Here is a 26,259-nt window from a genome sequence, read left to right as displayed (position 1 = left end):
GGGGGGGCGGGGGAGGCGGTGTCGCGGCGCCGCCTGCGGGCCCGGCCCGGCCGCCCCGCCGAGAAACAAAGGCGGCGGGAGCGGCTGGGGCAGTGCCGGGTCCCCGCGGGCGGGGGAAGCCCCGCGGGTTCCGCGTCCCCGCTCGGGCAGGACGGAGGCTGAGCTGCAGCCGACGGTCTCAGGGCCTGAATGCGGAGCTTCGCCTCGTCTTGGCTGGGTGGCCGAGCGGTCCGTAGAGTTCCCGGCTGTCTCTCGGGGCAGCACTGAGAACACCTGCGGTGGGGTGGGGGCTCTGGATACGGTCACTACTGCTGCTGCCTTGTTCTAAGTTCTATCTGCCAGTAACTCCGGAGTTACCCACCGTGCCGCGCCTGTCGCCGCACGGCGCTCTGTGACAGATGTGCTCACACAGTCGTTCCCAGTACCACCAGGCTGAGGGATACGATGGTTAGAAATTGGGCATCTTGCAATTCCTCAGTAGGAGCTGCTAGCTGCGTGGATGATCATATATTTGTTTCCTGATTTTTTTTTTCTTAATGGAATACATATTAAAAATAAAATGACTTAATAAAGAAAGAGGAACTGGGGATGGAAAGGGCTTCTTTGTTCTGTCTTCTCCAGAACGTTACAAGTCTAAGAGCTCAGGACAAGAGCAGCAGAAATACATGCAACATGGTGACTGGTGAGTCCAGATTGTCCACATGCTGCAAGTTGTGTGTGTGTTTTCAGTAACCTCAGTCTTAAGTTGTATCAACTAACCGTATGTGCTCATAATCTTCAAAGAATTTTTCTTGAACTTACTTCCTGAAAAAAATGCAGTTATGCTGCACAGAGAGCAGTTACCTTACTTTGTTGGAGAAACTTATTGCCTGGATGCTCTTTTTTTAAATTTTAAAATGCAGTATTAAACACATGCTGCTGAGATCCAGTGAGGGTGGGTGTTTGCAGTTTCCAGTGCGTGTCTGTGGGATAAATGGAATGCACAAATTATGTGTTTTAATAACTAGTAGTAAAAGTGGTGACTGCAGCAGCAAGCTGCACGTGTTGCCCTACAAAAGCCTGTTGAATGCACTAGAGCCTTACAGAGGTTTTGTGCCAGAAGTGCAGGTTGGTTTAGTTTTAATAAGTAAAATTTCTGGGAGTGCAGCATTGCTTTCCTGAATCTTCCTCTGGACCGGGTACCTCCACTGCTGCATAGGGTCTTGTGAAGTTTTGAGTAGTTCAGTGCTTTTAGTTAAATAATCCAGCAGCCTTAAAACTGGTGTGAATGACCCATGGAGACACTGTTACCTACAGGGTCTGTAGCTGCATCTGTAGAGAAAACCCAAGGAAGATCTTGTCCCTCTTGTGGGACGGGAACAGATGCCTTGTGGCATGGTGGGGCTCTGGTCCATGCCTGGCACTTTGGAATACTGCAGGGTCTCACCTTAGTGGCTCTAGGTATAGTAACTTCAAGAAAATGTAAAGGAAATTCTTTTTTCCATGGTAGAAGAAAGACAAGAGATTCTTTGTGACAGCTTTTGAGAGAGGAAGATTTACTAGTAGGGGAAGACTGGCCTAGTAGGCTCTTGGTTTTCATGCTAACAAGAACTAATTAAAATGGACCAGCTCAGCAGTATCAAGGATTTGTATTTAAGAAATTAGTGCTTGCTTTGTTCTGCTTCCTGGTGGTCAGAAGAGGTTGGTGATGGTTTGGTGGTGGACCTCTGCTGCTTATGCTTCTGGGTTTCTTGTGGCTTCTGGTCTCTTATGCGGGAGAATGATGTAGCTTGTGAAAGAAGGGTTGGAGTTTCAAAAGTGGAAGTGAGGGCTATCAGCTCCCATTGGAAACAGCAGCCCTGTGACCTCCCTGCTCTCTCCTTTGACAAGATTAACAGAAGGTGGATAGCTATTCCCTGAACCAATACAACATAATAAATACCAATGCACAAGCAGGAAGGGAGCACCTGGGAGAAGTGAGCCCATCCAATTCGGCAGCAGCTGGCTATTAAAGAGCATCTGTGGCACTTATGTCTGGGATCCTGCTGTCAAAGAACATCTGTGGCATTCGTGTTTGGGAGCCCAGCATGGCATCCTTGAGGCTTATTCCTCAGAAGAGTCTTCCTTGTCAAAGCTGTATCTGCTAGTGCACCTCAGAGTGGACATGGAAAATGATGATGCCCTTCTTTGAAAGCCTCACTGTAATATTGAAGTCAAGTACTTGGAAGTTCCAAGTAGAAGGTTGGGACAAGTTAATTGCTCAAAATCTGTTTTCCAACCTCAGAGTCTATAATGGAGCGTCATCCAGCTAGATGCAAAACACATTTCAGTGTGCCTGCTCTAGGTCTTATCTGAGTCCCTATGGATGCATTAACATCGTTCTTCTCCCTTGGTTTCACCCGGGGCATATGGTCACATGGGAAGGCGTTAGTAATGTGTGCTGTAGAGGTGTAATCTACTCTTGGGTGGCTGTTGGAGAAGTGAGTAGTCTTACTGGCTCTATCACCCATAGCGGGCTTGAAAATGTCAGATTGGTGTCTCTGAAAGAATGGTTTTTCTGTCCAGATGTGGGCTCTACAGGAGCTTTTGTATGCCGATATTTACAGAGCTGTTGGATTTGCCATGTGAACACCATTATATGTTTTTTTTACTAAACAGTGCTGCATATTTTAAGAATATCTTCTGTAGAAATCTCATACAGCAACAAATGTGTCTTAAAGACTTCAGAAGCCATAGATAGAGCACAAATTGCCTCATATGTCTTCCCCTTACCTTTGATACTTTTTTTTTTTTTTCTCCTGTGAGCCTGGTCCAATGCACTAGCCATGAACCTCCATGTAAACAAAAACTGTGTGTTTGGACTGCTGTCATGTAACAATGAAGAGGGGTTAGCGTTTGCTTCGGCTCTCCCAGGTTTTGATGATAACTGGGGCTGGACTTGTGCAGTGTGCTTGAGCACCAGTCAAAGCCTAGAGTTAACTCCCATTTTCACACAGGCAGGCTTTTGCAGTCTTACATTCAACCATAGCCCTGTCTGAGTTCTACTTTGTAAAATCATGGTAAAAGGATACATAAAGTTCTCTTTTTGTACCTGTCCTCTTTAGAACTACAGTCAATGTACATAGTGATGTCTGTGTGTTTTTCCTCCTTTATGCAGCTTGATCTAGTAGTGCTGAATCACCTCTTCTAGTCCTAATCTTGTGTTGTTTCACATCTTTTCACAACTGTCTCAGTGTCCAGTGATGTGATAGCTCAAATGTATTTATATACAGGCTAATTAGTGCCTTAGAAACAACCAGTATACAGTATACTCACTGCAAAAACAATTTGTGGGTTTAAACAAAAGTCAGTAAGAAAATAATGCTGTCAGAATATACCCTAGAGCTGTCTGATGTTCTCAGGTGGAGTCATCTTTGGTGGTGGTGGTTTTTTTTTTCCTTTGCTTTCACTTCCGCCCTGATCATCTAACTTCTTTTTCTGTCTTTCTTTTGTCTTCACACATGGCATGTTTCATGTTAACCTCTTCCTATATTAAAAGTAGATCAAGAACTAATGCTGCTGTTGCCTTTGTCATTTCCAGAGCTCTGCTTCTCCATGTGTGTAGTTCCCTGTTTGAGGAAATCTCTTGATTCCATTGCTCTCCTTTTGCTTGCTATGTTCAAATCGATGAGGCTATCCTAGTCCTAATAGCAATGGGCTGAATGCTGCATCTGTTGCTCTTCTGTTGTGCTACCCATTAGCTGCCTAGAATAGAACTGCACGGCCTGATAGAACACACTGCTCAGTTCCCCAGCTCTGCGGCTGCAAAGCAGGGCTGCAGATATTGATTTCTGAGCCTCTCTCGCTAACAGTGCATGCTGCAAACAAATGGAATGTACAACTGGGTTTGTCTGGTACAGGACTTGCCTGGTCTGGGTGAAGTACAGAGCTAGGAGAGCTTACCTGGCAGTGAGCTCTGTGAGTAGTTCCACAGTCACACCTGGGTATCATTCAGACTCCCCTGAGCTGCCAAGGGTTAATCTGAGAAATGCGTAGTAGCACAAGATGCCTCGTAAAACTGAAGCATCTGTCTTGGGCATCTGGCTGTGCATGTTTGCCAATTTTCATACAGTACTTGGTATGAGAAATTAGTTACTGGAGTTAAGAATATCCTTGCACCAAGGGAGTGCTGTAGTTAAGACTTTTACTTTCTCTTTCCTTAAGGAACCCTGAGGACCTTGCAATATGAATAATTCTCTGGAGAACACCATTTCCTTTGAAGAATACATCCGTGTGAAGGCGCGAACGATCCCCCAGCACAGGATGAAGGAGTTTCTAGACTCCCTTGCTTCCAAGGGGCCAGAAGCTCTCCAGGAGTTTCAGCAGACGGCTACCACCACAATGGTGTATCAGCAGGGTGGTAACTGCATTTACACGGACAGCACAGAGGTGGCTGGGTCTTTGCTTGAACTTGCTTGTCCTGTGACAACCAGTATCCAGCAACAAACTCAGCCAGAGCAGCAGATACAGGTTCAGCAACCCCAGCAAGTCCAGGTAAGCATCTGAAATCATCCTTGAATGTGTATATGACTTGCTAACTGATAGAGTAGTGTTCAGAGCTGTTGTCTAACCTTAAGCCGCAGACAAGTACTTAAGAGGCAGGGCCAATTAACTTTATATAGTACAGCAATATTTCCCTTTCATTTAAGGAATTTGGTAGTAAATTGGCTCTCTGGACTGTGCCTCCCTCAAGCCCTGCTGTAGGAGGAGCCGCGTACATAGCAATGGAGTGGTGTCACCTATTGGAGAAATGGTCAACAGTTCTGGCATGTGCACAACTCCCAAAGCCTTCTGCTCTGAAGCTGCTATAAATACCAGCCCCCTCTGACTGTCTGGTTGTTCAGGCTGGCTGTGGGATTGAGCTTGCCTTCAGGATTTTTTTATTACTTTAATAAAATCAATAATCTTTGAATGGTTTTACTTGAATATTCTACAAGTTGTTGTTCTTGAACTGGCTTTTAAGTGAGGGAGAAATGCAGGAGAGTCAACTTTAGGATATGAACCAGGGGATGATACATTTCAGGAAAGGAATTCTAAAGGATGCATGTGCATCATGGTAGATGATCCATTTGCATAGTGGAAGGAGTTGTCATTTTTGTTATTTTTTAAAGTAGATATTACATTAGGTATTTTAATAAGTATTAAGTAAGCAAATCCAACATCAGAGGGAAGAAAACCAAACCAATGTTACACCTTAGGATAACTGCTTTTGTCCTCAGATACATTTTGTAATTTGAAGAGTTCATAGGTGGCAGGGCATTTACTAAGGTTTTTCTGTGATATATCTCCATACAGCTGAACTCTGCCTATAGCTACAATTCTGATACACTTGAGATATGAATCATTCTGCTTTCTGTAGCAGAATGTAAAGCTGTGAGCTCTCTTTTTTTTACATTAAGTGAGGGTTTGGAGTCACAAATAGGGTGGAAATAAGGTACGAAATAAGTGCGAACTTGCTGCAGTGCAGTAGACTTGTGCCAAAGGCTCACTTGCATACTTTTATCCTACGGCAAAGACAAACTTACCTCCTTCACTGGTAACTCATCTCCAGTTACTCTCTATTGAGTAAATGAATGCTTAACTGGGGCTTTTGTAACCTGTTGCCCTACAGTAACTTGTGTTGAAAGGCTTTTGAAGAACAAAAACCGAAGTCTTGCCGGCATGACTTGGATCTCTGCATGAGGCTATTAAAACTGATCAAGAGTGGGTTTGGTTTTGCCAGCTAGTATGTTTTCTGGAAGAAGTTTTGTTTTTCAGTAGAAGAGCTAGGAGGGTTGGCTTTTGAGTGCCTCAGCCTTAAAGATGTGGAAGGCCCCCAAACCAATTGTAGAAGTCAAAAGGAATCTTTCCCCCCCCCCACTCATTTTTTACCTCTTGCTGCCTCCTTTCAGAGCTACTCAGTATTCAGGCTTGACTCTTGCAAGTCTTTTAGTAACAGAGATAGGGAGGGAGGTCATATATCATATGCTCCAGAGAAAAATAACCTGACCTTCTTGAAAATAAGCATAGAGTTGCTGCCAGAGACCAGTTCCTGATTTTTGAACTCAATGACCTGCACCCGGAATATGAAAAACTCGTGAAAGTCAAGATTCCATCAAGTTTCCTAAAGAATGTTGTCTACTCTCTGCTCCTTGTTTTTGATGTGCCTCTGCTTTTAGATACCTGCTTTCCCATCCGTACAGCTCATAACTAGTGTTTGTGTTACCTACCCTGCTGTTCACTTTAGGGTGTTGCAACACCCCAGAACAGTAAGGTGGCACATTTGATACTAGATGGGGCTGCAGCTTTTGTGTATCAGCAGTGCAGCTGGACTCAGGTGTATTTGAGCAGCTAGCTCAGAATTATCTTAGTTTTTCTGCAAGAATAGGGTGGAGAAGAATGTCTTTACCCCTTTGAAAGAGTGTTTTTTTGTCTTTCAAGGTTTCTTATGGAGACATAATTTATGTTAAACCCGTGATTTAGTGTTAACTTATCTCTGCACTGTCACTGTGGCAGCAGTGGCGGAGCACAGCCTCTGGATAAAGCTGGATTTTGTTGTGACTCTGGGGAGTGACAGTGTTCCACTGTAGCAGTGCACCTGGTCCAACTGACTCCCTGTGCTAAAATACTGCTTGTGTTGTATTATGATGAATTCTGGTCATCTGCCGAAGCCTCTTAGCTTTTGATTAAACATATGTCCTGGTACTTGACTTGGTAATCTGTTTAGTTCTTGCTAATCCAATTGCAAATCAGTGGAAGACCCTTTGAATGACTATGCTTATGTCGGGCAGTGTGACAGTACTGCTGAAGGTGACTAATAGTATGACCAGTCAGATGACCTCACAGTAGCAATTGCTGCTGATGATCTTTCAATCATGGAGATAGGCAGTGCTCAGGTTCCATCCTGGATTTTACTAGCTGTGAACAACTGAAGACAGAGTGTGACTTCTTGCTGCTTTAATTTATTCTGGCAAAATAAACTTTGTCTTTGAAGAAGTTGTCACCTTAAGGTTTTCTTGCCTAAAAGGTTCAACAAAGTCTTATCAAGTGTTTATTTTACAGGATGAATGGATGCAACTGTTGGGTTGTTTACGCTAGTCATTGCTACAGTTCAATTGTCCTGGAGCTCCTTCCACACCCAGTATCACAGGGGTGCCATAAGTGACCTTAAGAAGGAGTTTAGTGTGTCAAGAGTTGTCATACCTTGTAGTGCATCAGGGAGTGGCTGGGAAGGGCTGTGTTTTGTTCCAGTTGAGTAAGAGTTTTATCAGCTCCGCTTTTGGTCAGATTGTTGCTTGTTGGTCCTGTGCATTGAGGCCATCAAATTGATTATGCCAGTGAGAAGAGGTGTTTTAGTGTTGACTTGCTTCCCAAATATGGTACTTCTGCAGAGGTCAGCCAACCTTTTGTGCCTCTTACACAAGAAGCTTTAACTGAAAGAATATCAACGGACAGAAAGTATCTTTGCTTATGATGTGTGTGGAGAAATCCTCAGTTTCAGCTTTTTATGAACAGTCTGATATCTAGGTGGCAAGATTTTCTTGGGCAGGGCTTGAGGGGAGGATGCTACATGTGAGCAAGATCATGGAACTGTATGGGGAATGGTTAAGTGCCTGTGTAAAATATCTTTTGGTTGATACTTGTGGCTTTCTAATCGTTCAATTCCTTATGTGTTTACTGCTGAGTCTATTCTGTGACTTCAGACAATTGCAGGAGGCTGGGCGTTACTAATGACACAAGACAGGGAAAGATGCCCTTAAATAGCTTAGAAAAAAGTCTGGTTTCTGGCTCTGCACAGAATGCGTCTTTGCTTCTGATGGATGCACCTTCCTCTTGCCTCTGTACTGGTCTTGAAGTTTAGCTTGGAGTTAGAGTTCCTATTTGCTTATGTTTGAAAAACATGCCAGTAAGATTTTAGTGTAGCAGCAGGTATTAATTATCATTTGTTAGGGCTGAGTGGGGCACTTCAAAGAGTGGTTATAGTCAAGAGTGGTGTTTTCGAGGTAGCATTTACTTGTATATGGAAGTAGGCTTCTGTTGGAGAGGTAAGCTGTTTTTCCTTGGTCATGTGTTTTAACTGTCTTAGACCTAAATCCCTCCCCAGCGTACAGCTTGACAGCAAAATCTTGATATTGTAACTATTCAAACACACCCAAGGCCTAATTTAGCTGATGGAATTCTCTCTCTGATGTTGATGAATGAGCAGAGGAAAAACTTGGAGTGAGAGTCAGTCTGGCCGTTATTCTGAAAAGCTGACTTGTACCCTTCCCGTAGACCTTATTTACTTAGATAGCAAAGGACTTCCTGTAAAGTAGTTAAATAACAAGTTCTGACATTTCCTGCTACTTCTCTGATCAGTCTTTTCACTTACACTTTTCATATCTGTTTTATACTTGCATGTACACTTTCTGGTGTAACTTCAGAAGGAATTCTTTGTTACAGTGTTAGCTTTTAGTGCTGGACTTGCTTTAGCTTAGGACTGTTGTTGAGGGAACTGTATTTTAGGTCTTCTGTCCTTAAATTGGGCAAAAACCCCTGAGATTACTCTTCTCATGCTCTCACTAACTTTTTTCCCAAGTATTTGTCTTTGTGTGAGAAGTTTGAGATGCACCCACATTACTTCTGGGGGCATTTGGAGCATGCTTCCTGCAGCAAGTTGGCCACCTGCCCCTTTTTACCTCTTGTAGGTTTGGAGTCTGTCATTTGGGGTTCCCACCAGACAAAACGAAGCGGTAAGATGCAGTCTTGTGTCTCCATGATGTCAAACTTGGCTGGTGGGCAAGACTAGAACTAAGTTTGAAATAGTCTTCTGGAAGGTATACTGTGGACATGTTAGTACGTCTCCAGTCTTGCTCTGGAGGTCTGCTCTTGGTGTGTACTACTGCTTGCTAGTGTAAACACGCCTCAGAAACCAAGATTTCTTTGTGAAAAGATGCATTTAAGAGCCTGTCAGGTGCTCTAGGACAAGCTAGATATCAAAAAATCCATGCAGGAAAGAGTTGCTAGGTGTGCTCATTTAGAGTTAGGTTTTAGGAAATATTAGGTAATCCAGTCAGTCTACAGATGAAAGAATTAACAAGCAAAGAAAATCTCAGTTGTTTCAGAGCTGCGGTTCTGAAACAACTGAGTCTGATTCCTTTTTGGGCAGAGAATCAGTGCAGGGCAGACATGTTATGACTCCTACTTGAAAGTTTGTCTATCAACCATTAGGAAAAATAATTTTGGCAACCAGGCTTCAGCTGTTCTCATGGTCGTGGGGTTACTGATTTACTCTTTGCATGTGCTCAGTTCAGGACAGAATATGTTTTTGGGCTTGATGTGACAAGATTTTCTCTAAGGGAATGTAGTTTTTCCCTCTTGTTATGATACAGCGTTGATTTCTGACACTTGCTTTTCTAGTCAGCTAGTATTTGATCCAGCTTCCAGAGACTTTATGGTGAAAAGGCGTTTCTCTGTGTCATGGTAGCCTGCTGGGAGGTGATTCTTTCATGCTGTTGGATCCAGACTTTCGGCAATAAATAGTATTTCAGTACTGGTAACTTGGCATGTTCCTTTCTTGCACCAGTAACCCAGGAATTCCCAGCATAACATGGTTTTGCTTTAATCTTCAGCATAAAGGGAAGATTTAAAGTCCTCCCTGTTGGTCTTGGCCTGTAAATTTAAAACATTCCCCTTTGTACAGAGTCTTTTATAAAGTCATCTGCTGCTGGTGGGGTTAGTGTAATACTTTGTCTAACTTGCTATCTGAGGAAAAAACGGACAATGAGGTCAATATAAGAAGCCTCTGGTCTCAGACTGGGTTGAAGCCTGTAAAACTGAAATGAATGCTTGTAGCACTCCTGCATAAACCTACTAGAAAACAGGGAGGGATCTGCTGCAAGATACGGTTTTTAAAAATGGATGTGTAATTCACAGGGAATGCATAATGTGTGGTAGGTAGAGGTCCAATATCCTTTTAAATAGGACCACTCTAGTCAGATGCCTAATGTCTGTAGTTTGCAACACAGAGAGCTTCAAGTCATTCTGGAGTTTGACTTCATATTGTTTGGGTCTGGACTCATTCTTTGAGTGTTAATAATAGGGTGGACTCTAAAGCAGTAGCAAGACATCCTGGTTGTAGGAGTTAGGATTCAGTCCTGGGGGAGTTTCGACAGGCCTCAGGGCATGACTGCTCGTCTGCTGAAAGTGGTGGAAGTTGCCCCTGACTTTCAAACACTGTAGGCTCAGGCTCTGAAACAGATAATGATTCAAAGCTGTGCCAGGGGATGTTCAGGGTGGACATTAGGAAGCATTTCTTTACCGAGAGAGTGGTCAAACACTGGAACAGGCTTCTGAGAAGTGATTGGTACCCCAAGGGGGTCATTATTTAAGAGGCATTTAGACAGTGCTGTTAATGACATGCTGTAGCTTATGGTCAGCCCTGAAGTCGTCGGGCAGTTAGACTAGATGATCAGTTAGGTCCTCTCAAACTGAAAGTCTGTTTACAAGAGCAGAAGGAGCAAATGCTGTCTTGGTCCATTTGTTCTTAGACCATGCCTCTTGCTGACAATACCTCTTTCTTAAACCACTTCCATTACCTTTCTAATTGTGGTTGTGTGATAAAATTGTTTCAGCACAGGAGGAGACTTTGAATTCTTACTGCTAGCCGAAAAAAAGTCTTTCCTTTTTGTATGTTACAACACTCACAGGAACTGTAATGTAAAAGTTTGTGTGGGAAGAAGATGGGGGTCCTTTTAAGGTGTTCTCAGTCAACTGTGCAAATTCTGAAAGCACTACAGAAGTACAGGACACATTTACCTCTTACCGTCATTTTGAATCCTAGCAGGTAAAGCAAATGTTTCTTGTGTGAAACTGAAAATATCAGTGCAATAAAACATGTAATTTGTTCAGTCTTTGGCTTTTGCCTTGCAGGTAATCTTCTGAACAAGGACTTAATTTAATAGTAAGGACTATATTAGTGATTTTTAAAGTGAAGTATTTTGAAGAATTCTTGCCTTAGGGGTGTGATTGCAACTGGCTTTCTTAAACTGAACCCTTACCTGGGATCCGTGTTTGGGCCTGTTTGCCCAAGGCAGTACTCATGCTCCAGGGCAGAACAATATCAAATAGAACTGAGGAAACATCCCATAGGTGAGTTCATCTTTTTCAATTGACTGCCTGATCAAATCACTCATTGATGCAGCTTTTGAAACTGTCATGCTGACATAAGGTCACATGCTTCTTGTTACCTTGCAGGAAATTATTATAGTCACCACGTCAGCTGCATTACAGTATACTGCACAGAGTTCCCAGAAGGAACTGTACCCGAACTGTACCCTATTCTTCCTGGAAATAAATTAATTCTTAACAGGAGGTGACTTATAAATCGGGCCTGCCAGTGGGGCTTTTTGCTACCCCAGTTTTTTCCTTAGCAACTCTTAATTGGCTGTAAATGGGTCCTTAACATTTTTCAAGACTTCTTAGCAGCAATGTTGGGAAGTGAGATTTTGTGCACAGCAGGCCTGCATTGTAGTTCTTTTTGGTATTGTTAGGCTGGCTAGTGTGCTGTCTCTGTGTAAATGCTGCATTAGTCTGACTGGCTCCAGGAAGTGAGCTAGAAAAAGGTGAGAGGAAAGTGAGTAGGAAGACATTTAGTTTTATAACTAAATAAGTCCGTGTTGGCTCCAGAAAGACGTGTTGAGGAATTAATTCCCTCCCTTAAAATAAAGCGTTAATGAAGCCTGGAGAAACAGATGGTCATGAGAACCTGGGAGATATCACTTCTAGGACAAGGCAAATGTAACCAGTTGTCTGTGTAAATGTGAGGAAAAGTGGAGAAGTGTCTGGACAAGGGATGTGAAGGTATTGAGACCTGAAATTTGTGCTGGGGGCTACCTGTGACTCCTGGCTTTCAGTGTGCTGCTGGACTGCTGCTAGGTATTGTGGCAGACCTTGGACAAATGAGCATTAATGTGAGAGGGTGTGATGTGTCCCCCCCCCCCCTCCCCCCCCCCCCAAAGAAAAGGAACTGTTGGCTTGAGTCCATAGAGCTTTGAGGGTGGAGATGTAGCTCACGTGCTGTTCTCTCTCTGCTGAGAGTCATGTGCAATGCTGAGCAAACACATCTACTGTATCACTGTTAATGACCAGGCACTTCTAGAATACCTTGGTTTCATTTTCCTGAAATCTTTACTAATGGAGTAATATATGGAATCATAAAAGGGAGCATAAAAGACCTGGAGCATAGATCTTGAGTGACAGACCATCTCTGTTGAATCACTGACGTTTGCTGATCTCTAACGGCTGGCTTGGTGTCATTGCAGGTTCAGGTCCAGGTCCAGCAGTCACCGCAGCAGGTCTCCGCCCAGCAGCTCTCTCCACAGCTCTCTGTTCATCAGGCTTCGGAGCAGCCAATACAGGTCCAAGTGCAGATCCAAGGCCAGGCGCAGCAGCAGGCATCCCAGACAATACAGAGTCAGTCTCTTCAGAGCCCCAGCCCATCACAGCTGCAGGCAGCTCAGATCCAAGTACAGCATGTGCAGACTGCCCAACAGATCCAGGCTGCCGAGCTACAGGAGGAACACATACAACACCAGCAGATCCAGGCCCAGCTTGTGGCAGGACAGGCCATTACTGGTGGTCAGCAGATCCAGATCCAGACAGTCGGGGCACTGTCACCCCCACCTTCTCAACAAGGCTCGCCACGAGAGGGAGAGAGGCGGATCAGCTCTGCGAGTGTCCTTCAGCCAGTGAAGAAACGTAAAGTGGATATGCCTATTACCGTATCGTATGCTATTTCAGGGCAGCCAGTTGCCACAGTGCTGGCCATTCCTCAGGGCCAGCAGCAAAGTTATGTCTCTTTAAGGCCAGACTTGTTAACAGTGGACAGTGCCCACCTGTACAGTGCCACTGGGACCATTACTAGCCCCACTGGAGAGACGTGGACCATCCCTGTTTACTCTGCTCAACCACGTGGTGACCTTCAGCAGCAAAACATAACCCACATTGCCATCCCTCAGGAGGCCTACAATGCCGTCCACGTCAGTGGCTCGCCCACGACACTGGCTACAGTGAAGCTGGAAGATGACAAGGATAAGATGGTGGGAAGTACTTCAGTAGTGAAGAACTCTCATGAGGAAGTGGTGCAGACTCTTGCTAATTCGATCTTTCCAGCACAGTTTATGAATGGCAACATCCACATTCCAGTGGCAGTGCAGGCTGTAGCAGGGACATACCAGAATACAGGGCAGACAGTGCACATATGGGACCCGCAGCAGCAGCAGCAGCAGCCCACACCCCAAGAGCAGGGGCAGCAACAGCAGCTACAAGTCACTTGCTCAGTAAGTTAAAACTGCCTCTTGGTCTCAGTTTGTGATTAACAGCTTAAAAATGTTGTGGACAGGGAGCATGCCAACAGACAGCTGGTGTCTGGGAAGCAGAGATGCATCTGTCCCAGAAGCCTGAACGTGACATAGGGCACTTGACTCCTGATGGGTATGAGACTATCATGTAGTAATGTTGGTATATAGTTTTAGGATTCAAAACTTTCCAAAAGAAAGTACGGTCTTGATCTTAGTGTTAAAAATTAATAGATACATACTAATTGCCAGATTCTTCATAGCGGGTATTCTGAGGTCTGCAATATTTTCCTGAGCTGTTCCAGGGGTTGCAGTGGACAGGCAGGGATAATTGCAGCCAAATAAGGTGTGCTAATATGTACTAGTCATTATTAGTTACTTTGTGTTATGTTGCACATGGAATCCACAGCAGATCCAGCACCCAGGTAAAGTGTCGAAATCGGACTAGTTGTGAGCAAACTTCCTGGATCAATAGTACGTAAGATATTTAGGGGCATAAGCCCCCCATAATACATAGGCAATTCCAGGAGGGATGTACCCTCTCTCTAGGCGGGGCAGTAAAGCTACTAGAAATGAACATCACACTTCCGGGAGCTGACCTTCTCAAAACTGTGAAACTGAGAAGGAATTTGCCTGCCTGCCCTGCACTGTCCTCTAGCATTGTGCTTCTAGAGGATCTGGGAAAATTGCAGCCATTTTGCTCTATTTGTGAAAAATGTAAGTTTGTTAAGAAGCATCTGCCAGTTCAGCAGATTTACTTCAGCCTATGTCCAGCCTTCACACTGGACAAGGTGTCTGTGGGGTCAGGGCAGAAGACTGTCCCTTGGATTGGGCTTATGGAGGGAGTTGGCTCTGGAAAGCTTTCGGGTCTCTGGAGAGTAATGTGGCAGCACTCTGGAGGAGAGCAGAGGCTCAGTCCTGGCTCCTACAAAGACAAGGTGTCAGTTCGCCCTTGGACTCTTTAAGGCAGAGAGAGGCTTTCCTTCACAACTTGGTTGCCATCTGCCTTGATTAAAGTTGGGCCTTTTCAGTCAGTTTCTCTGCAGCTGTGCTACATGCTGCAGCTTCAGGGGCTGATAAGTGAAAAGCTAGTAAGAGCTGATGCAGAAAATAAAAAATCAACCAGAGGCAGCTGGAAGGCTCCAGTCTGAGACTCTTGCAGACTTTGCCTCTTCAGCTGTTGGTTTTTCATACTGAGTAAGGTCCAGGTATTAAAAGTCTCTATGCTGTTTTCACATGCCATGGTCTCTAGACTGTCAGAGCAACTTTCACTAATATTGGCACTTAGCAATATCAAAGGAAAAGCTGCTTTTTGGAGTAGCTCTTAGGAAGGAAAAAGCAAAACTGTTTTGATACAAGAATTGCTATTTCTGTAACATTCAGGGTGCCAGTGAGAGTTTGACTAAGGTCTGTAAAGCGGTTAATTGAGGTAGCTATGAGACTCTCTGGCATGGAATTGAGAAGCTGTAGTGAAGAATGCAGAGTGAGTGCAGCTGGAGGGCTAGCTGCAGATTTTAGATTTGTCAAGGAAACCAATAGCACCAATAAGTTTCAGTCTGAGATTGAAATTCTTGGTGACCTAAGGTCTTGCTGCAAAGTAAATCTCCAAAGGGTCTGGAGATGCCTTAGGTCTGTAATAAGTCATACAGTCACTCTTCACACAATAGTAGCTAGTCCCCATTAGCAGTATTTGGTATTTTGAGAATACTGCATTGAAGTTGAATTGGTGTTTTGATGCTGTGTTCTAGTCTTACTGCTTTTTACCTCTTACAAGTGAATTAATCTTATCCATCATGGATGATAACAGAATGTATTTATTGTGTGCCTGTTATATACTGCTTGAAGAGAGCATGGATAGGGAGGGATGCCAGTGGTGTATCTCACGTGATTGTACCCAGGACCTTCCTCAGGGCAGTCTAGGTGTGGAGCAGCAGTGGTTAGTAAAGCTGGTGGCACCTTCCTGTTCAGGGGCTGGTGGTCTCTGTGGACTGATCTTGTAGTGAGATGGACTTCAGTGGTGATTCAGAGTGATTAGTGAGCTGAAGATAGATCTGTCCATTCAAACCGAAAGAGTTTTTGGAGTGTAGAATATTCTTTTGTGAGCAGCAATTCAGGTTGGACAACAAAAGTTGCATTCCTTGGATTGATTTCTTGTTAGGAGTATTGCAGAAGGTTGGTATCCTGGGGCTACAGGTATTGCGGGATTCTTGCTTTTTGTCCAGCTGTTGCATATTGAAGTGTGTATATAAAATGAAGTGTTTTCTTTCATAGGCTCAAACTGTTCAGGTTGCTGAAGTTGAACCACAGCCACAGCCGCAAACTTCACCTGAACTTCTACTTCCAAACTCTCTGAAGCCAGAAGAAGGTCTTGAAGTGTGGAAAAGCTGGGCACAGACCAAGAATGCAGAGCTGGAAAAAGAAGCCCAAAATAGACTAGCACCTATTGGAAGTAAGTGTCATGAGAACATGGCCTTTGTTTCCTTTCAAGCAGGATTAGGAATGACTAAAATGTTAGGCGTTTACTGCTCTGGGAAACACTTTCGTTTAATCAGTGATTGTTCCTAAATTTAAAGTTCAATTTACTCTGCAGTACTAATTCTTGTGCATTCCCACTGCCGCAGGACGTGTATTAGCTCTGTGCTGAGCCCCCTTGAGCACCTGGGCACCTGATAACAATAGAAAAGGGCACTGCATGACTATGGTGCATGGACAAACTGTCTGGCCAAGCTGGTAGAGCAGTCATGGAGTTGCTATTTTCCTGTTGCTGCAGGGCAGCATTTCACTGAGGGCACGGTAAAAGAAGGCAATAGTTATGCACTTGGCAGGGCAGAGGATCTTCCTATCAAACTCTTGCCTGTTTTATCTTTTAGTATTTCTGACAGCCTAAGATTTGGATTTATTTCAACTTGCTTTACTATACTGGGAGAATGAGGTAGTGCTGGACCTGCCAGATAGAATGGCAAAGCTGGAGATGTGGGAAATCTTTCCTGAAATGTTAGGAAATAATATGGCTTTATGGTTTAAATAATATAGCTTTGTTTTGTGTTTCCAGGGCGTCAGCTGCTGAGGTTCCAGGAAGATCTCATCTCTTCAGCTGTGGCTGAGCTGAATTATGGTCTGTGCTTAATGACACGAGAAGCTCGAAATGGTGATGGTGAACCCTATGATCCAGATGTGCTCTACTATATCTTCCTGTGTATTCAGAAGGTAGGATGGGACAGCTTTGTGTGCTGCAGAACCGTACATGTTGCCAGCATGTGTAGGGAGACTCTTGGTTATAAAAATAGAGACTGTGGCTTCTGTTAAGCTTCCCAACAATTTTATATGAAAAAAGTCTCTTCGCTTAAAAAGCCCTGAAAACATCAGATGACTTGTCCTTAGTGCAAGCAATGCTTTCATCTACAGGTTAAGTTTGTGAATAACTGAGTTCAGTATCATAGTGAAAATAATAAGTCCATTTAGCTTTTTTGGTGGGGAGAGAAGAGTTGGATGATGTTTGAAGAAGCTGTCAAAGTCAAGACTTAGATCTAGTTGAAGCTTTAACAGGCAAGAACTTACGTGCTGTGGGAATATATGAGCTTTCTGGAAGAGCTGCAGGAGCAGAGCTGAACCTAGACAGGGAAATTGAGCATCCTTGTTGTTAACCTGAAAAAGTAGTGTCCACTAATCATGTGAAATAACATGAAGTGAACACACCTGAGATAAAACGTGAGATCCAATCAGCTTTACTTTGTAATATGGTTTTTCCTTTTTCTGTCTTGGCATTCCCATGATAGTAACTGAGATTACCTACCCTGTAATGGCCTTGGTGCAAGAGTGCTCACTCTTCAAGTAAACTGTATTAGTCTTCAGTGCTATACTGTAAAACGCTCGACTGACTGAGTATGGGGGCCTTTAGGATAAGGTCTGGTCTGAGGAACACACTTGCTCCCACTGTATTGGCCTGTGTTGTGAATCTCTTACAGTATCTCTTTGAAAACGGCCGAGTTGATGACATCTTCTCAGATCTCTACTATATTCGGTTCACTGAATGGCTGCATGAAGTTCTTAAGGACATACAGCCCCGTGTTTCGCCTCTTGGTAAGGGCTTTTGTTAAGAACTTTAAAACTTTCCAGAGCTTGGAATGTTTAAACTGAACCTAAAACATGAGTGTAGTCTGAATAGAAACCCTTTTGAAGTATGTAACATCCCTAGGCCAGCTCCTGCTGGTCAGGGAGAAAAACGTTGTGTTTGCAGTGAATGCTGGGGTTACTGCAGTTGTCAGGCTCTAACACTGACTGTCAGTGAACATTATTTGTCTGTCACTTGTCACCTATCAGAAGGCACATTGTAGGGACTTTGTAGTGTCATGAGACTGGCTTACTTGGCAGCCAGCTGATTGTTCATCTGAACCAAGTTTCCTCATCTGAAGTGGTAATACATCTTGCCTCTAATATGTATTGTTTCTTTGGGAGATAATAACAGCACTGCCGTAGTGCCATGTGGCCAGATGGATACTGTCTGCAGGACCAACTGAGTGTCAAAGGAAAAAACAATGAGTGATTAAAGCCTCCAATGCTGCAAGCAGGAGATTATGGCAACAGGGATGGGGGGAGCAGTTCCAGAAGACACAGATTTTGACAGAGAACTGTATGAGAACTAGATTAAGAATTGCATTTTCAGAGCATGGAAACTTGGTTTCTCATTGTTTCATTCCCTTTGATATGTTTGGACATCAGTGAAGAAGTTACTGCTTGTGTTCAGAAAAGTAGCTGATGTAACGGGCTAGGTGGCTAAGTAGCACTGTAAGTTTTGGAATCCTTTTGTTTTCAGTCTGGCTGTTTGATCAGTGTTTTGACATTCCTGTCACACAAGCCCTGGAGTTCATACTGCTGTCTGTTTTTCTGTTTATCTGTGTATTTGGAGTGTAGTATTTTTCTTCTACACAAAGGGGAAAAAATTTGAGAATCAAAGGATTACTCATGTGTCCAAATACATCACTTGTCACTGTGTGCTGACTAAAGCTGTGCACAGGGCTAAGAACTGATTTGTTACACTGGCCTGCCTGCTCTCACATATTATTGGATTAAGAGCATCTGCAGTGGAGTCAAGCCATTAATTAAAAGCTGTTTAAGTGCATATTTTTTTCTCTATGGGCTGGGATGTATAGGCATGTTGCAGAAGTATACTCCACAACTAGAGGTTGATGGATATATACAGGTGTTTCCTAACTGTACCTGCTATTTTAAAAGTTATTGGCAGAGCACTGAATCTTGACATTAGTGAGAATCTCCTCTTCCTCCTTCTGTTAAGATCTATATGCTCTCCAGTACTTACAGACTGTAAAATGCTGCCTGTGTTCATGCTGTGTCTGTCCCCTGGCATGATGCTGACTTCTGATTATTGCAGGTTACATCCTCTCCAGTCATGTAACAGAAGAGATGCTGTGGGAGTGTAAGCAGCTTGGAGCTCACTCCCCTTCCACCTTGCTCACTACACTGATGTTTTTTAATACAAAGTAAGTACTCAAATCTTGGGGAATCTTGGTGAATGAAAGAACTTCAGATACCTTAACAGGATTGATGTGAAACTGCTGCTCTGGGTAGGGCAAAATCATGAGTTTCAAATGGTTGCACACAGAGCCCACTTGTAGCCTCATCAGACAAAGAAGATGCAGTATAACAAGGAAGTGAGCTAGCAGAGGGCAGACTGAACCTGTGGCTTTTGTATACTTTGCTGCTGGAACAGTCCTTAGCCCAGTGGTTGGTTTGAGCTTCAGCCTGCTCATGACGACTAAAGGTAACTACCTTGCTGTTGTGACTATGTCTCTTGCTCGCCTCTGAATGTCCTGTGTTCTGTTCTTGCTGCTCAGGTACTTCCTGTTGAAAACAGTAGACCAGCACATGAAGCTGGCCTTCTCCAAGGTGCTGAGGCAGACCAAGAAGAACCCTTCTAATCCCAAGGATAAAAGCACGAGTATCCGCTATATGAAGGCTCCAGGCATGCACCAGACAGGACAGAAAGGTAGTGTCTAGGAGGTTTCTTTGGGAATATTTTACTTACTTGGGCTTGAAGAAGTGGATGAACCTGGAGATGTTTGCAGGTAGGGATTCCAAGGCTCAGCCAGTTACCTGCAGCCTGGCATTATATGTTTTCCATGCATTCTATTCAAGAGAGCATAGTGCCTTTTAATCATAAGCCTGGGGTCATACCTTAACTGAGGCATGTGGGACTCATCAAGAACCAAGGATAATTTTTTTGTTACTTTTGGTTTCTTTTATGGGCAAAGAGGCTATTGGGTGTAAATGCTTATGAAGAGATGGAGAAAATTCTTGGGGAGGGCTTCTCTTACCTTGATTCATGTGAACCCATACAGAATTCCTATGTAAGTACAATCTGTCCTCTTAAAAGCACAGGATGCAACTGAGGCTTTGCAGTCTTAGTAGTGAGAAAATTTCCCTTATTTTGCACACTGGTAGAGGAGAAATGGAAAGAAGGATATGGATGGGTTATGATTTTCAATAGCCTTAGGACAAAGCAAGCTCTGCGTAATGCTTTAAGCATTTATAGCCAGGTGCCTCTGCCCTGAACAGCCGTGTGTCTCTTGCCAGTTCTTGCACGGTGACAAGGTGCTGCAGTGTTGAGGCTCTGTGGTACTGCTCAGTGTGCTGTGCTTACACAGAGTATCTGACAGACTTCTGGGGGGCTGGTTTGTAGTTACAGATGACATGTATGCAGAGCAGACCGAGAATCCAGAGAACCCCCTGAGGTGTCCGATAAAGCTGTATGACTTCTACCTCTTCAAATGGTGAGAGCTCTCATCTGTGTGTATAGTGCTTGTCTTCTGTGACTTGGGGAGCTGCACCCTGTGCCTGGCTTAGTTTTCAGTACTGTGTGATATTGCTGGCACAGTTTCTATATTTGCATAAATTTACTTAAATGGAGAGGGGTGTTGATGTGAGAGAGTGGGATTAACTCTGATGGCATGTAAAATGAATTTTTGGGGTATTTAAGACAAATCCTGATTTGTGAACTGGCTGCTCTTAATCTTGGACATTTGCTGTGTTGGCATGAACTTGTTCTTCTGCTTGTGAGTTGCAAGTCATCTGGAAGCATCCACTACTGAAGATAGGAGTAGGGTCCTATTCAAACCAGCTTCTGAATAAAAATAAGGACTTGCTATGGAGATTGGAGGGTGCCTCAAAGGACTCATCTATAAATTATGATGATTCTGATACTTAATGTAATGGTTCCTCTGCACAGATGGGTCTGCAGGTAGCCTGAATGTGAAAATACCCCATCCTGCTTTCACTCTGAAAGACCCCTAAAGCCATGTGTGTGTTATGTGTGGAATAAAAACTGCTTTCTTGTAGTCCTCACCTTGGCATGTCCTAAAACTTTGGGATGAATGTTGCCCCTAGATGTATCTCTGTACCTTCATGTCTCATCAGCCAGATGTTCACTGTCAGAATTTGTGAAGCCTGGGGTGAGAACAGTGGTGGTCTCTCTCTTCCAGGACATTTTGTTAGTCTGGTTATTTCTGATCTTCCTCACACAGCCCCCAGAGTGTGAAAGGCCGGAATGACACATTTTACTTGACACCGGAGCCAGTGGTGGCCCCCAACAGCCCTATCTGGTATTCCATCCAGCCGATCAGCAGAGAGCAGATGGAGCAGATGCTCACCCGGATCCTGGTGATACGAGAGATTCAGGAAGCTCTTGCCGTGGCTAATGCCAGCACCATGCACTAAGGCATCCTTCGTGGCTCAGATGGGGTGGGGCAGGGTGATGGGGGAGGGACAAGCAAAGAGAAATTGTACAGACTTTTACACTAAAGGAGATGCCTAAGTTTTTGGTTTTTTATTGGTGTAGTTATGAAGCCCTTTTAGGCTTCTTCTCTTTAAAAGAATCTAAAGGAAAACCTACCCATTGTGTATCCTACCCAACACACCAAACTGTTGGAACCATTGGAGGCTGCATATCCCCTGCGAGCTGGGAGCTGTGGAAAGCTGCTGGTTGACTCTGGGTTTTTTTTATGATGTAGAAAACATGAACTACAGGATTGGCCTGGTTGGCTGGGGCCTCTGTCTCCTTGGAGCACGTGCAGCCTAGAGGGCACAGAATGATGGATGGACCTGCTCAGCCAGTGGAGGAGAGGCAGGCATCTTCTTTTCTTGTGCTTGGACGTTAATTTGCTGTTATCTTGGAAGAAAGAGGAGAGAGTGAACTGCAATTATGATTTATACAAAAAAAACAAACCAACAATTTCTATTCAGACCTTTAAGTGACATTTTTAGATGTTAAAAGTACAAACTTTACCACACTCTTCTTTTTTGGCCTAACATTGAGGCCTTAAACCTTGAGGCTTCTGTGCCTGATGGAATTCTTGTAACATACACTTGTGTATCATATAAAGATACCACCCTGTTTCTCTTATGTATTCTTACTCTAGTTGTTTATTAAGAATGACGAGCACGTCTTTTCAACATGCCATTGAACAATGTGTCTTTATTTGGGGAAGAGTGAGCTGTGAGGGTGGGGGGTCATTATACAAAGATCAGTATGCAAACTGGTTGTTTTCATCCCTGTTCATTCTTTCCAGCTCAACTCTGCTGGATTTCTTTCACCCCTACAACTTATGAAGGTAGAAGGGCATAAACTTCTGTTGAAGGACCTGAATGTCTGCTTGCTGATGGAAGCTCAGTGCCAGGCTAGGAACATGGGATCTGTGAGATCAGACTGTCCTAATGTTCTGTGGCTTTACCCCAGGCAAATCCCCCTCTCTCCACCTTTTCAAATGCATCACACCAACGGCATGATGAAGGGGTAGTGGAGGGAAAAGGCCTTCCAGGAGCAGCATATGGCTTACTCCTGCAGTTTAGCAGCCTTTTCACAGTTTTTAACACAGCCGTGTAGCTTTTGGCATCATTCATGATCATAATCCCCAGCCCTGTAGCCTTGCCTTGCTGCATCTTAAATGGTTGCTGTATTTTATATCATTAACAAATAGTTTGCTCTTTTGAAGCCAGCAGGTAGCCAACTGTGCTTGAAATGGGAGATCACTTGCCAGGCTTATTTGTGCCACCAGCTTCTTGGATGCAGAGAAATTACTCTGCTTCTTGAACTTGTCTTCCCTGCTTCTCCACCTCATGTCCCTTCCCTGTTCCAAAATATACAGATAAATATTTAAATATATATTACAGTAAAAGAACTTAAACTTGTGTACAGGCAAGCAGCTTTCCTGAAGCCTCTGTTGTCCAGCACCTGTCTGTATTGAGAAGGAAGGTTTGCCCTCTCTGTTGGTTGTGCAGAGTGTAAATTGATGAGAGTAGCCATAATGTTCCCTGTCTTTGTGCTTGTGAGCAGTGTTGAGGTGTGCAGCTTAGAGAGACTTCCCAAGCCCGTGATGCTTCATACTGACATTGGTGTTCCTGAGGAAGCAGGTGTGCTTGAGTTAGCTGTCAGTATGAGCAGTTTGTTCCCTCTATAGGACTCTGTGTTCAAATAAGTAAGTGCAGAGAGGTGAAGTAGCAATGCACTGTTGTTTTATTTTATACTCTTAGCTCAGTGTCTGCCCTCAGAACTAGGCCAGAGGAAAAGAGCCTGGAATCAGTGCCCAGATCCCAGTGGGTAAGCTGGGAAGATAGTGCCCAGGGTGTGTGTAGTGCTGGCAGCAGGTACTGTCACCTCAGTTTGTCTGCTGGGAGCCAGCAGTTGCCCCCTGGTAGAGTGGCTGTTGGGATCACCAGTACTGCTTCAGCTGTCAGAAGCCTCTAATCCCTTCACCGTATTGTAGTGACTGGAATGTCCATCTTTGGCCCTATACTAAGTCTTTGAAGACAGGGTTAGGGGCAGGCTCCCACTGTTCCAAGCAGTTGCATGTGCCTGCTGCACAGGATGCCCAACAGGCACGCACAGAGTGGCTTTCCCTTTCTTTTGGCAGTTTATCCCATCATCAGAGCAGAGTTGGAAAGCCTGCTGCCTTGGTTGTCTCCATCAAATACAGTGGATATTAAACAATCTGCCAGATATGCACTGTACCAGTTGCTTTACTGGGCAGCCTTGAGAGCCACCTCTTACACTAAAAATTGACAGAAGCTGCAATAACATGACAGAACTTTAGGGCAGCTGGAGGCTGGGGACAAACAGGAACTTCAGCCTAGCTTTCTGGGGAAACAAAATTCCATGTTACCTTAAAATTCTAGATTGTGCACTTTCCTTACCACCCTTAACTGCAAGATGATCTCAAGTCTTTGTAGGGGGAAGAATTCTCCTTGATCTTGGACGATACTGGTTAAGAACAGGGAAATTTGGCACATGGTGAGCTGTGGAGATCTCCTGGTGACTGGTTTTGTCCTGATGGACTGGAGTGTTTCCATTCCTTTCTCATTGTCCGCATGTACATAGGAGAGGATCTGCTGATGCAGAAGTGGACTGCTGCACTGTTCTGTACTGTCTCATCAGAATGTCTGCTGTGTTAACTTCATTCCCTATTTTTAGAGACAATCGATATACTGTGACTTAAGGATTATTTTCCTGGATCTGGCTTCTAGTCTGCCTCTCTGGAGCTAGTTTAAAAGGTACAGTATTTCTAGAATATAAATACTATGTTCTTTGATAGTGAAGAACATGATCTGCTCCCTTGTAGGGGCTTGTAGGAAGACGTGCACAGAGTAGCACAGAAGAGTGCCGTGGCTTAGGGTTGCTATCCATGTTCTGGGAAATGTTCCCGGTCAAACATGTAAAATAGCTTTTTAACACTTTCCTATAACCAGCTTGACCGCTGCTTGAAGGGCATTCCCCCTTGGCTCTGAGAGTGCCAAACTGCTTGTACTGCTCTTGTATGCGTGTATATATTGACAGGAAGTCTCCGTGCCCTATGCCTTGTACGAGACAGGCTGAAAATGCATCGATCCCTAAATAAATAGACCTGAGAAGTCAAGCTAGAGACTGTGTGTTGTTGATTTTGAACTGTGCCCATCTTGTCACTGTGGTATGAAAGGAACCATAGAAAGAAGAGACTGACTGTTGTAAAGCACCTCACATTCTGACATGAGACTCATGTATTGGCCAAGCTCTTGACATTTAACAGTGTCCCTATCTTTAGGAAACTTGTAGCCTCTTACACATGTGTCCAGAGCACCATTAGATTTTCATTTGCTTTCAAGAAGTCAAGCATTTCCTCTTTGGTGGTAATGGCTGAAGCAGCGGAGAGCAGACTAGAGAGTGGTTCTTCACTCCTGTCTGCACTGTGTAAAGGGAATGGTCTAAGTAACTTCATAGGGCCCTCATCTATTGGCTGCCTCACCCCTAGAGGTCTGGACTTCAGAGGGGTCACAAGGTCTGAAGTAGTTCCTGAACTGTTCTGCCTTGGACAATACAAAAAGACTTCATCTGATCTGATAAGAATCCTCTTCTGCACTGCTGCTGCTAGGGCAGAAATCAAGAGTCTTGTTCTCAGCTGCACCAGGGCTACTGTCTGCCTTGGCATACATAGAGAAGGGATGAGACCTTGAAATCTCCTATGCTGTGGTAAGAGCAGATCCAGAAATGGTAGAAAAGAGCCCCCTGGGTGTATATAGGGGGTGGAGGACTGCTGGTACTGTAGTTGCTCATCCTCTTGCTGGACTGAGTGCTGCTGGACACTGAATGGCTGTGCAGCTGTCCAGTCCAACCACATTCTTACGTGAATTTCATAGTGACTGACTCGGAGTTAGTGCTTGGATTCCTAAATCACTGTTAAAGTGGGATATCAACTGTCTTCCACCTTATATGGGGCTTTTCTCCCCATCTTATTGCTGGAGCTGCTCCTCTCAAATATTAAAGGGAATGCACCTTATCCTGATGATTCAGCCTCTTCTGTTTTGCTGGTGCCAATGCTTAGGAAAGAGCCCTTCTCTGCTTGAACCTCTTCCTACCTTAAGGAACATCTCAATTCTTCCAGAAGTCTTGCTGACATGCTGCCCCCAAATCTCTGAAGCGATTGCTGTGTCCTTACTGGTCGGTTCCCTTTTCTGTGTGGCTGAAGCTCTGCTCTTGGCACTGCAGTCACGTTCCCTGTAACCCTGTGCATGGCAGCCACATTTGCCTGCTTCTCCCTTCTCGTTGGAGCTCATCTGAACGGGAAGGCAGATTAAACCCACTTACAGCAGCAATAAACCATGTCTAGAACTCGAGGGAACTGCAGGAGAGAATGAGGTGGAGGGGATGTCTCAAAAAGGCAGGGTCCAGTTGCAGCCCAGGGCCTCGCTTGATAATGAGTGTGCAGCCTATATGCAAAATACATCTTGTCTGTCCCTCCTGTGTTGACCCAGGTCTAAACAGCACATGTGATTGGCATCCTGCAAAGTGACCTTCAGAACTCTCCAGTAGCTTTGCCCCGTGAGTAACTCACACTACAAATCATTTTAAAGAGATGCACTCAACTATTTTTTTAATTTAATTTTACTCTTATATTCTCTGCTCTTTGTAATCTGCTTGGAAATAAAATGTTTTTCCCTGCAGCCTTTGTTGTAGTCTGTTTGAAAACCGTTAAACTTTGTCTGATGTTTCTGTTGGAACAGAAGCCAACATGCCTGTTTACTGCTGTGCCTGTGCAGTAGTGCAACAGCTCAGATCCATGTGTGCTTCCCAGGTAGGCTCAGCAAGCCTTTGTTAGCCTGTTCTTTTTAAAATAAGGGTAGAGAGCTGTTACACTGATCTTGGTCTGGCATGATGCCTCCTGTTCTGCTGATCCTGTGACAGGTAATGCTGATTCAAGAGTGCATGTCCTTGGCAGGCGGTGCTTTCCAATCTCTGTTCATGTTTCCTGTGTCTTACAGCTGGGTAACACGAGTAACACATTTCTTGAAGCTGTTTTCTGATCTTTGGACAAGGAGTTAACTTGCTGCAGCAGGGAGTTGTAGGCACAGGAGCACTGTTCTTTAGTCCCTGAACTAGTTAGTG

The 26,259-nt window shown here is 44.2% G+C and overlaps 1 protein-coding gene across 2 annotated transcripts in view; it reads left to right on the top strand.

Moving 5' to 3' along the window:
* Nucleotides 1-25,817, top strand: part of QRICH1 (glutamine rich 1) — a 26,356-nt gene extending 539 nt beyond the window's left edge. The window contains exons 2-11 of one of the 2 annotated variants that reach the window (XM_042015698.1): nt 622-682; nt 4,183-4,512; nt 12,300-13,316; nt 15,606-15,783; nt 16,387-16,541; nt 17,300-17,414; nt 18,724-18,832; nt 19,187-19,338; nt 20,032-20,122; nt 20,873-25,817. In XM_042015698.1, the coding sequence (XP_041871632.1) occupies nt 4,204-4,512; nt 12,300-13,316; nt 15,606-15,783; nt 16,387-16,541; nt 17,300-17,414; nt 18,724-18,832; nt 19,187-19,338; nt 20,032-20,122; nt 20,873-21,065 (2,319 nt within the window). In that variant the 5' untranslated portion in view covers nt 622-682; nt 4,183-4,203 and the 3' untranslated portion in view covers nt 21,066-25,817. The remainder of the gene's footprint in view (nt 1-621; nt 683-4,182; nt 4,513-12,299; nt 13,317-15,605; nt 15,784-16,386; nt 16,542-17,299; nt 17,415-18,723; nt 18,833-19,186; nt 19,339-20,031; nt 20,123-20,872) is intronic. The other variant, XM_042015707.1, reaches the window with a different exon arrangement.
* Nucleotides 25,818-26,259: the final 442 nt, after the last annotated feature.

Source organism: Corvus kubaryi, unplaced genomic scaffold (genome assembly GCF_017639235.1).
Source record: "Corvus kubaryi isolate FWS band 111438036 unplaced genomic scaffold, C.kubaryi_AGA036_p1.0 136, whole genome shotgun sequence".
Classification (NCBI taxonomy): Eukaryota; Metazoa; Chordata; class Aves; order Passeriformes; family Corvidae; genus Corvus; species Corvus kubaryi.
The sequence above is the reverse complement of the archived record's forward strand: the minus strand, read 5'-3'. Positions and strand labels throughout refer to the sequence as shown.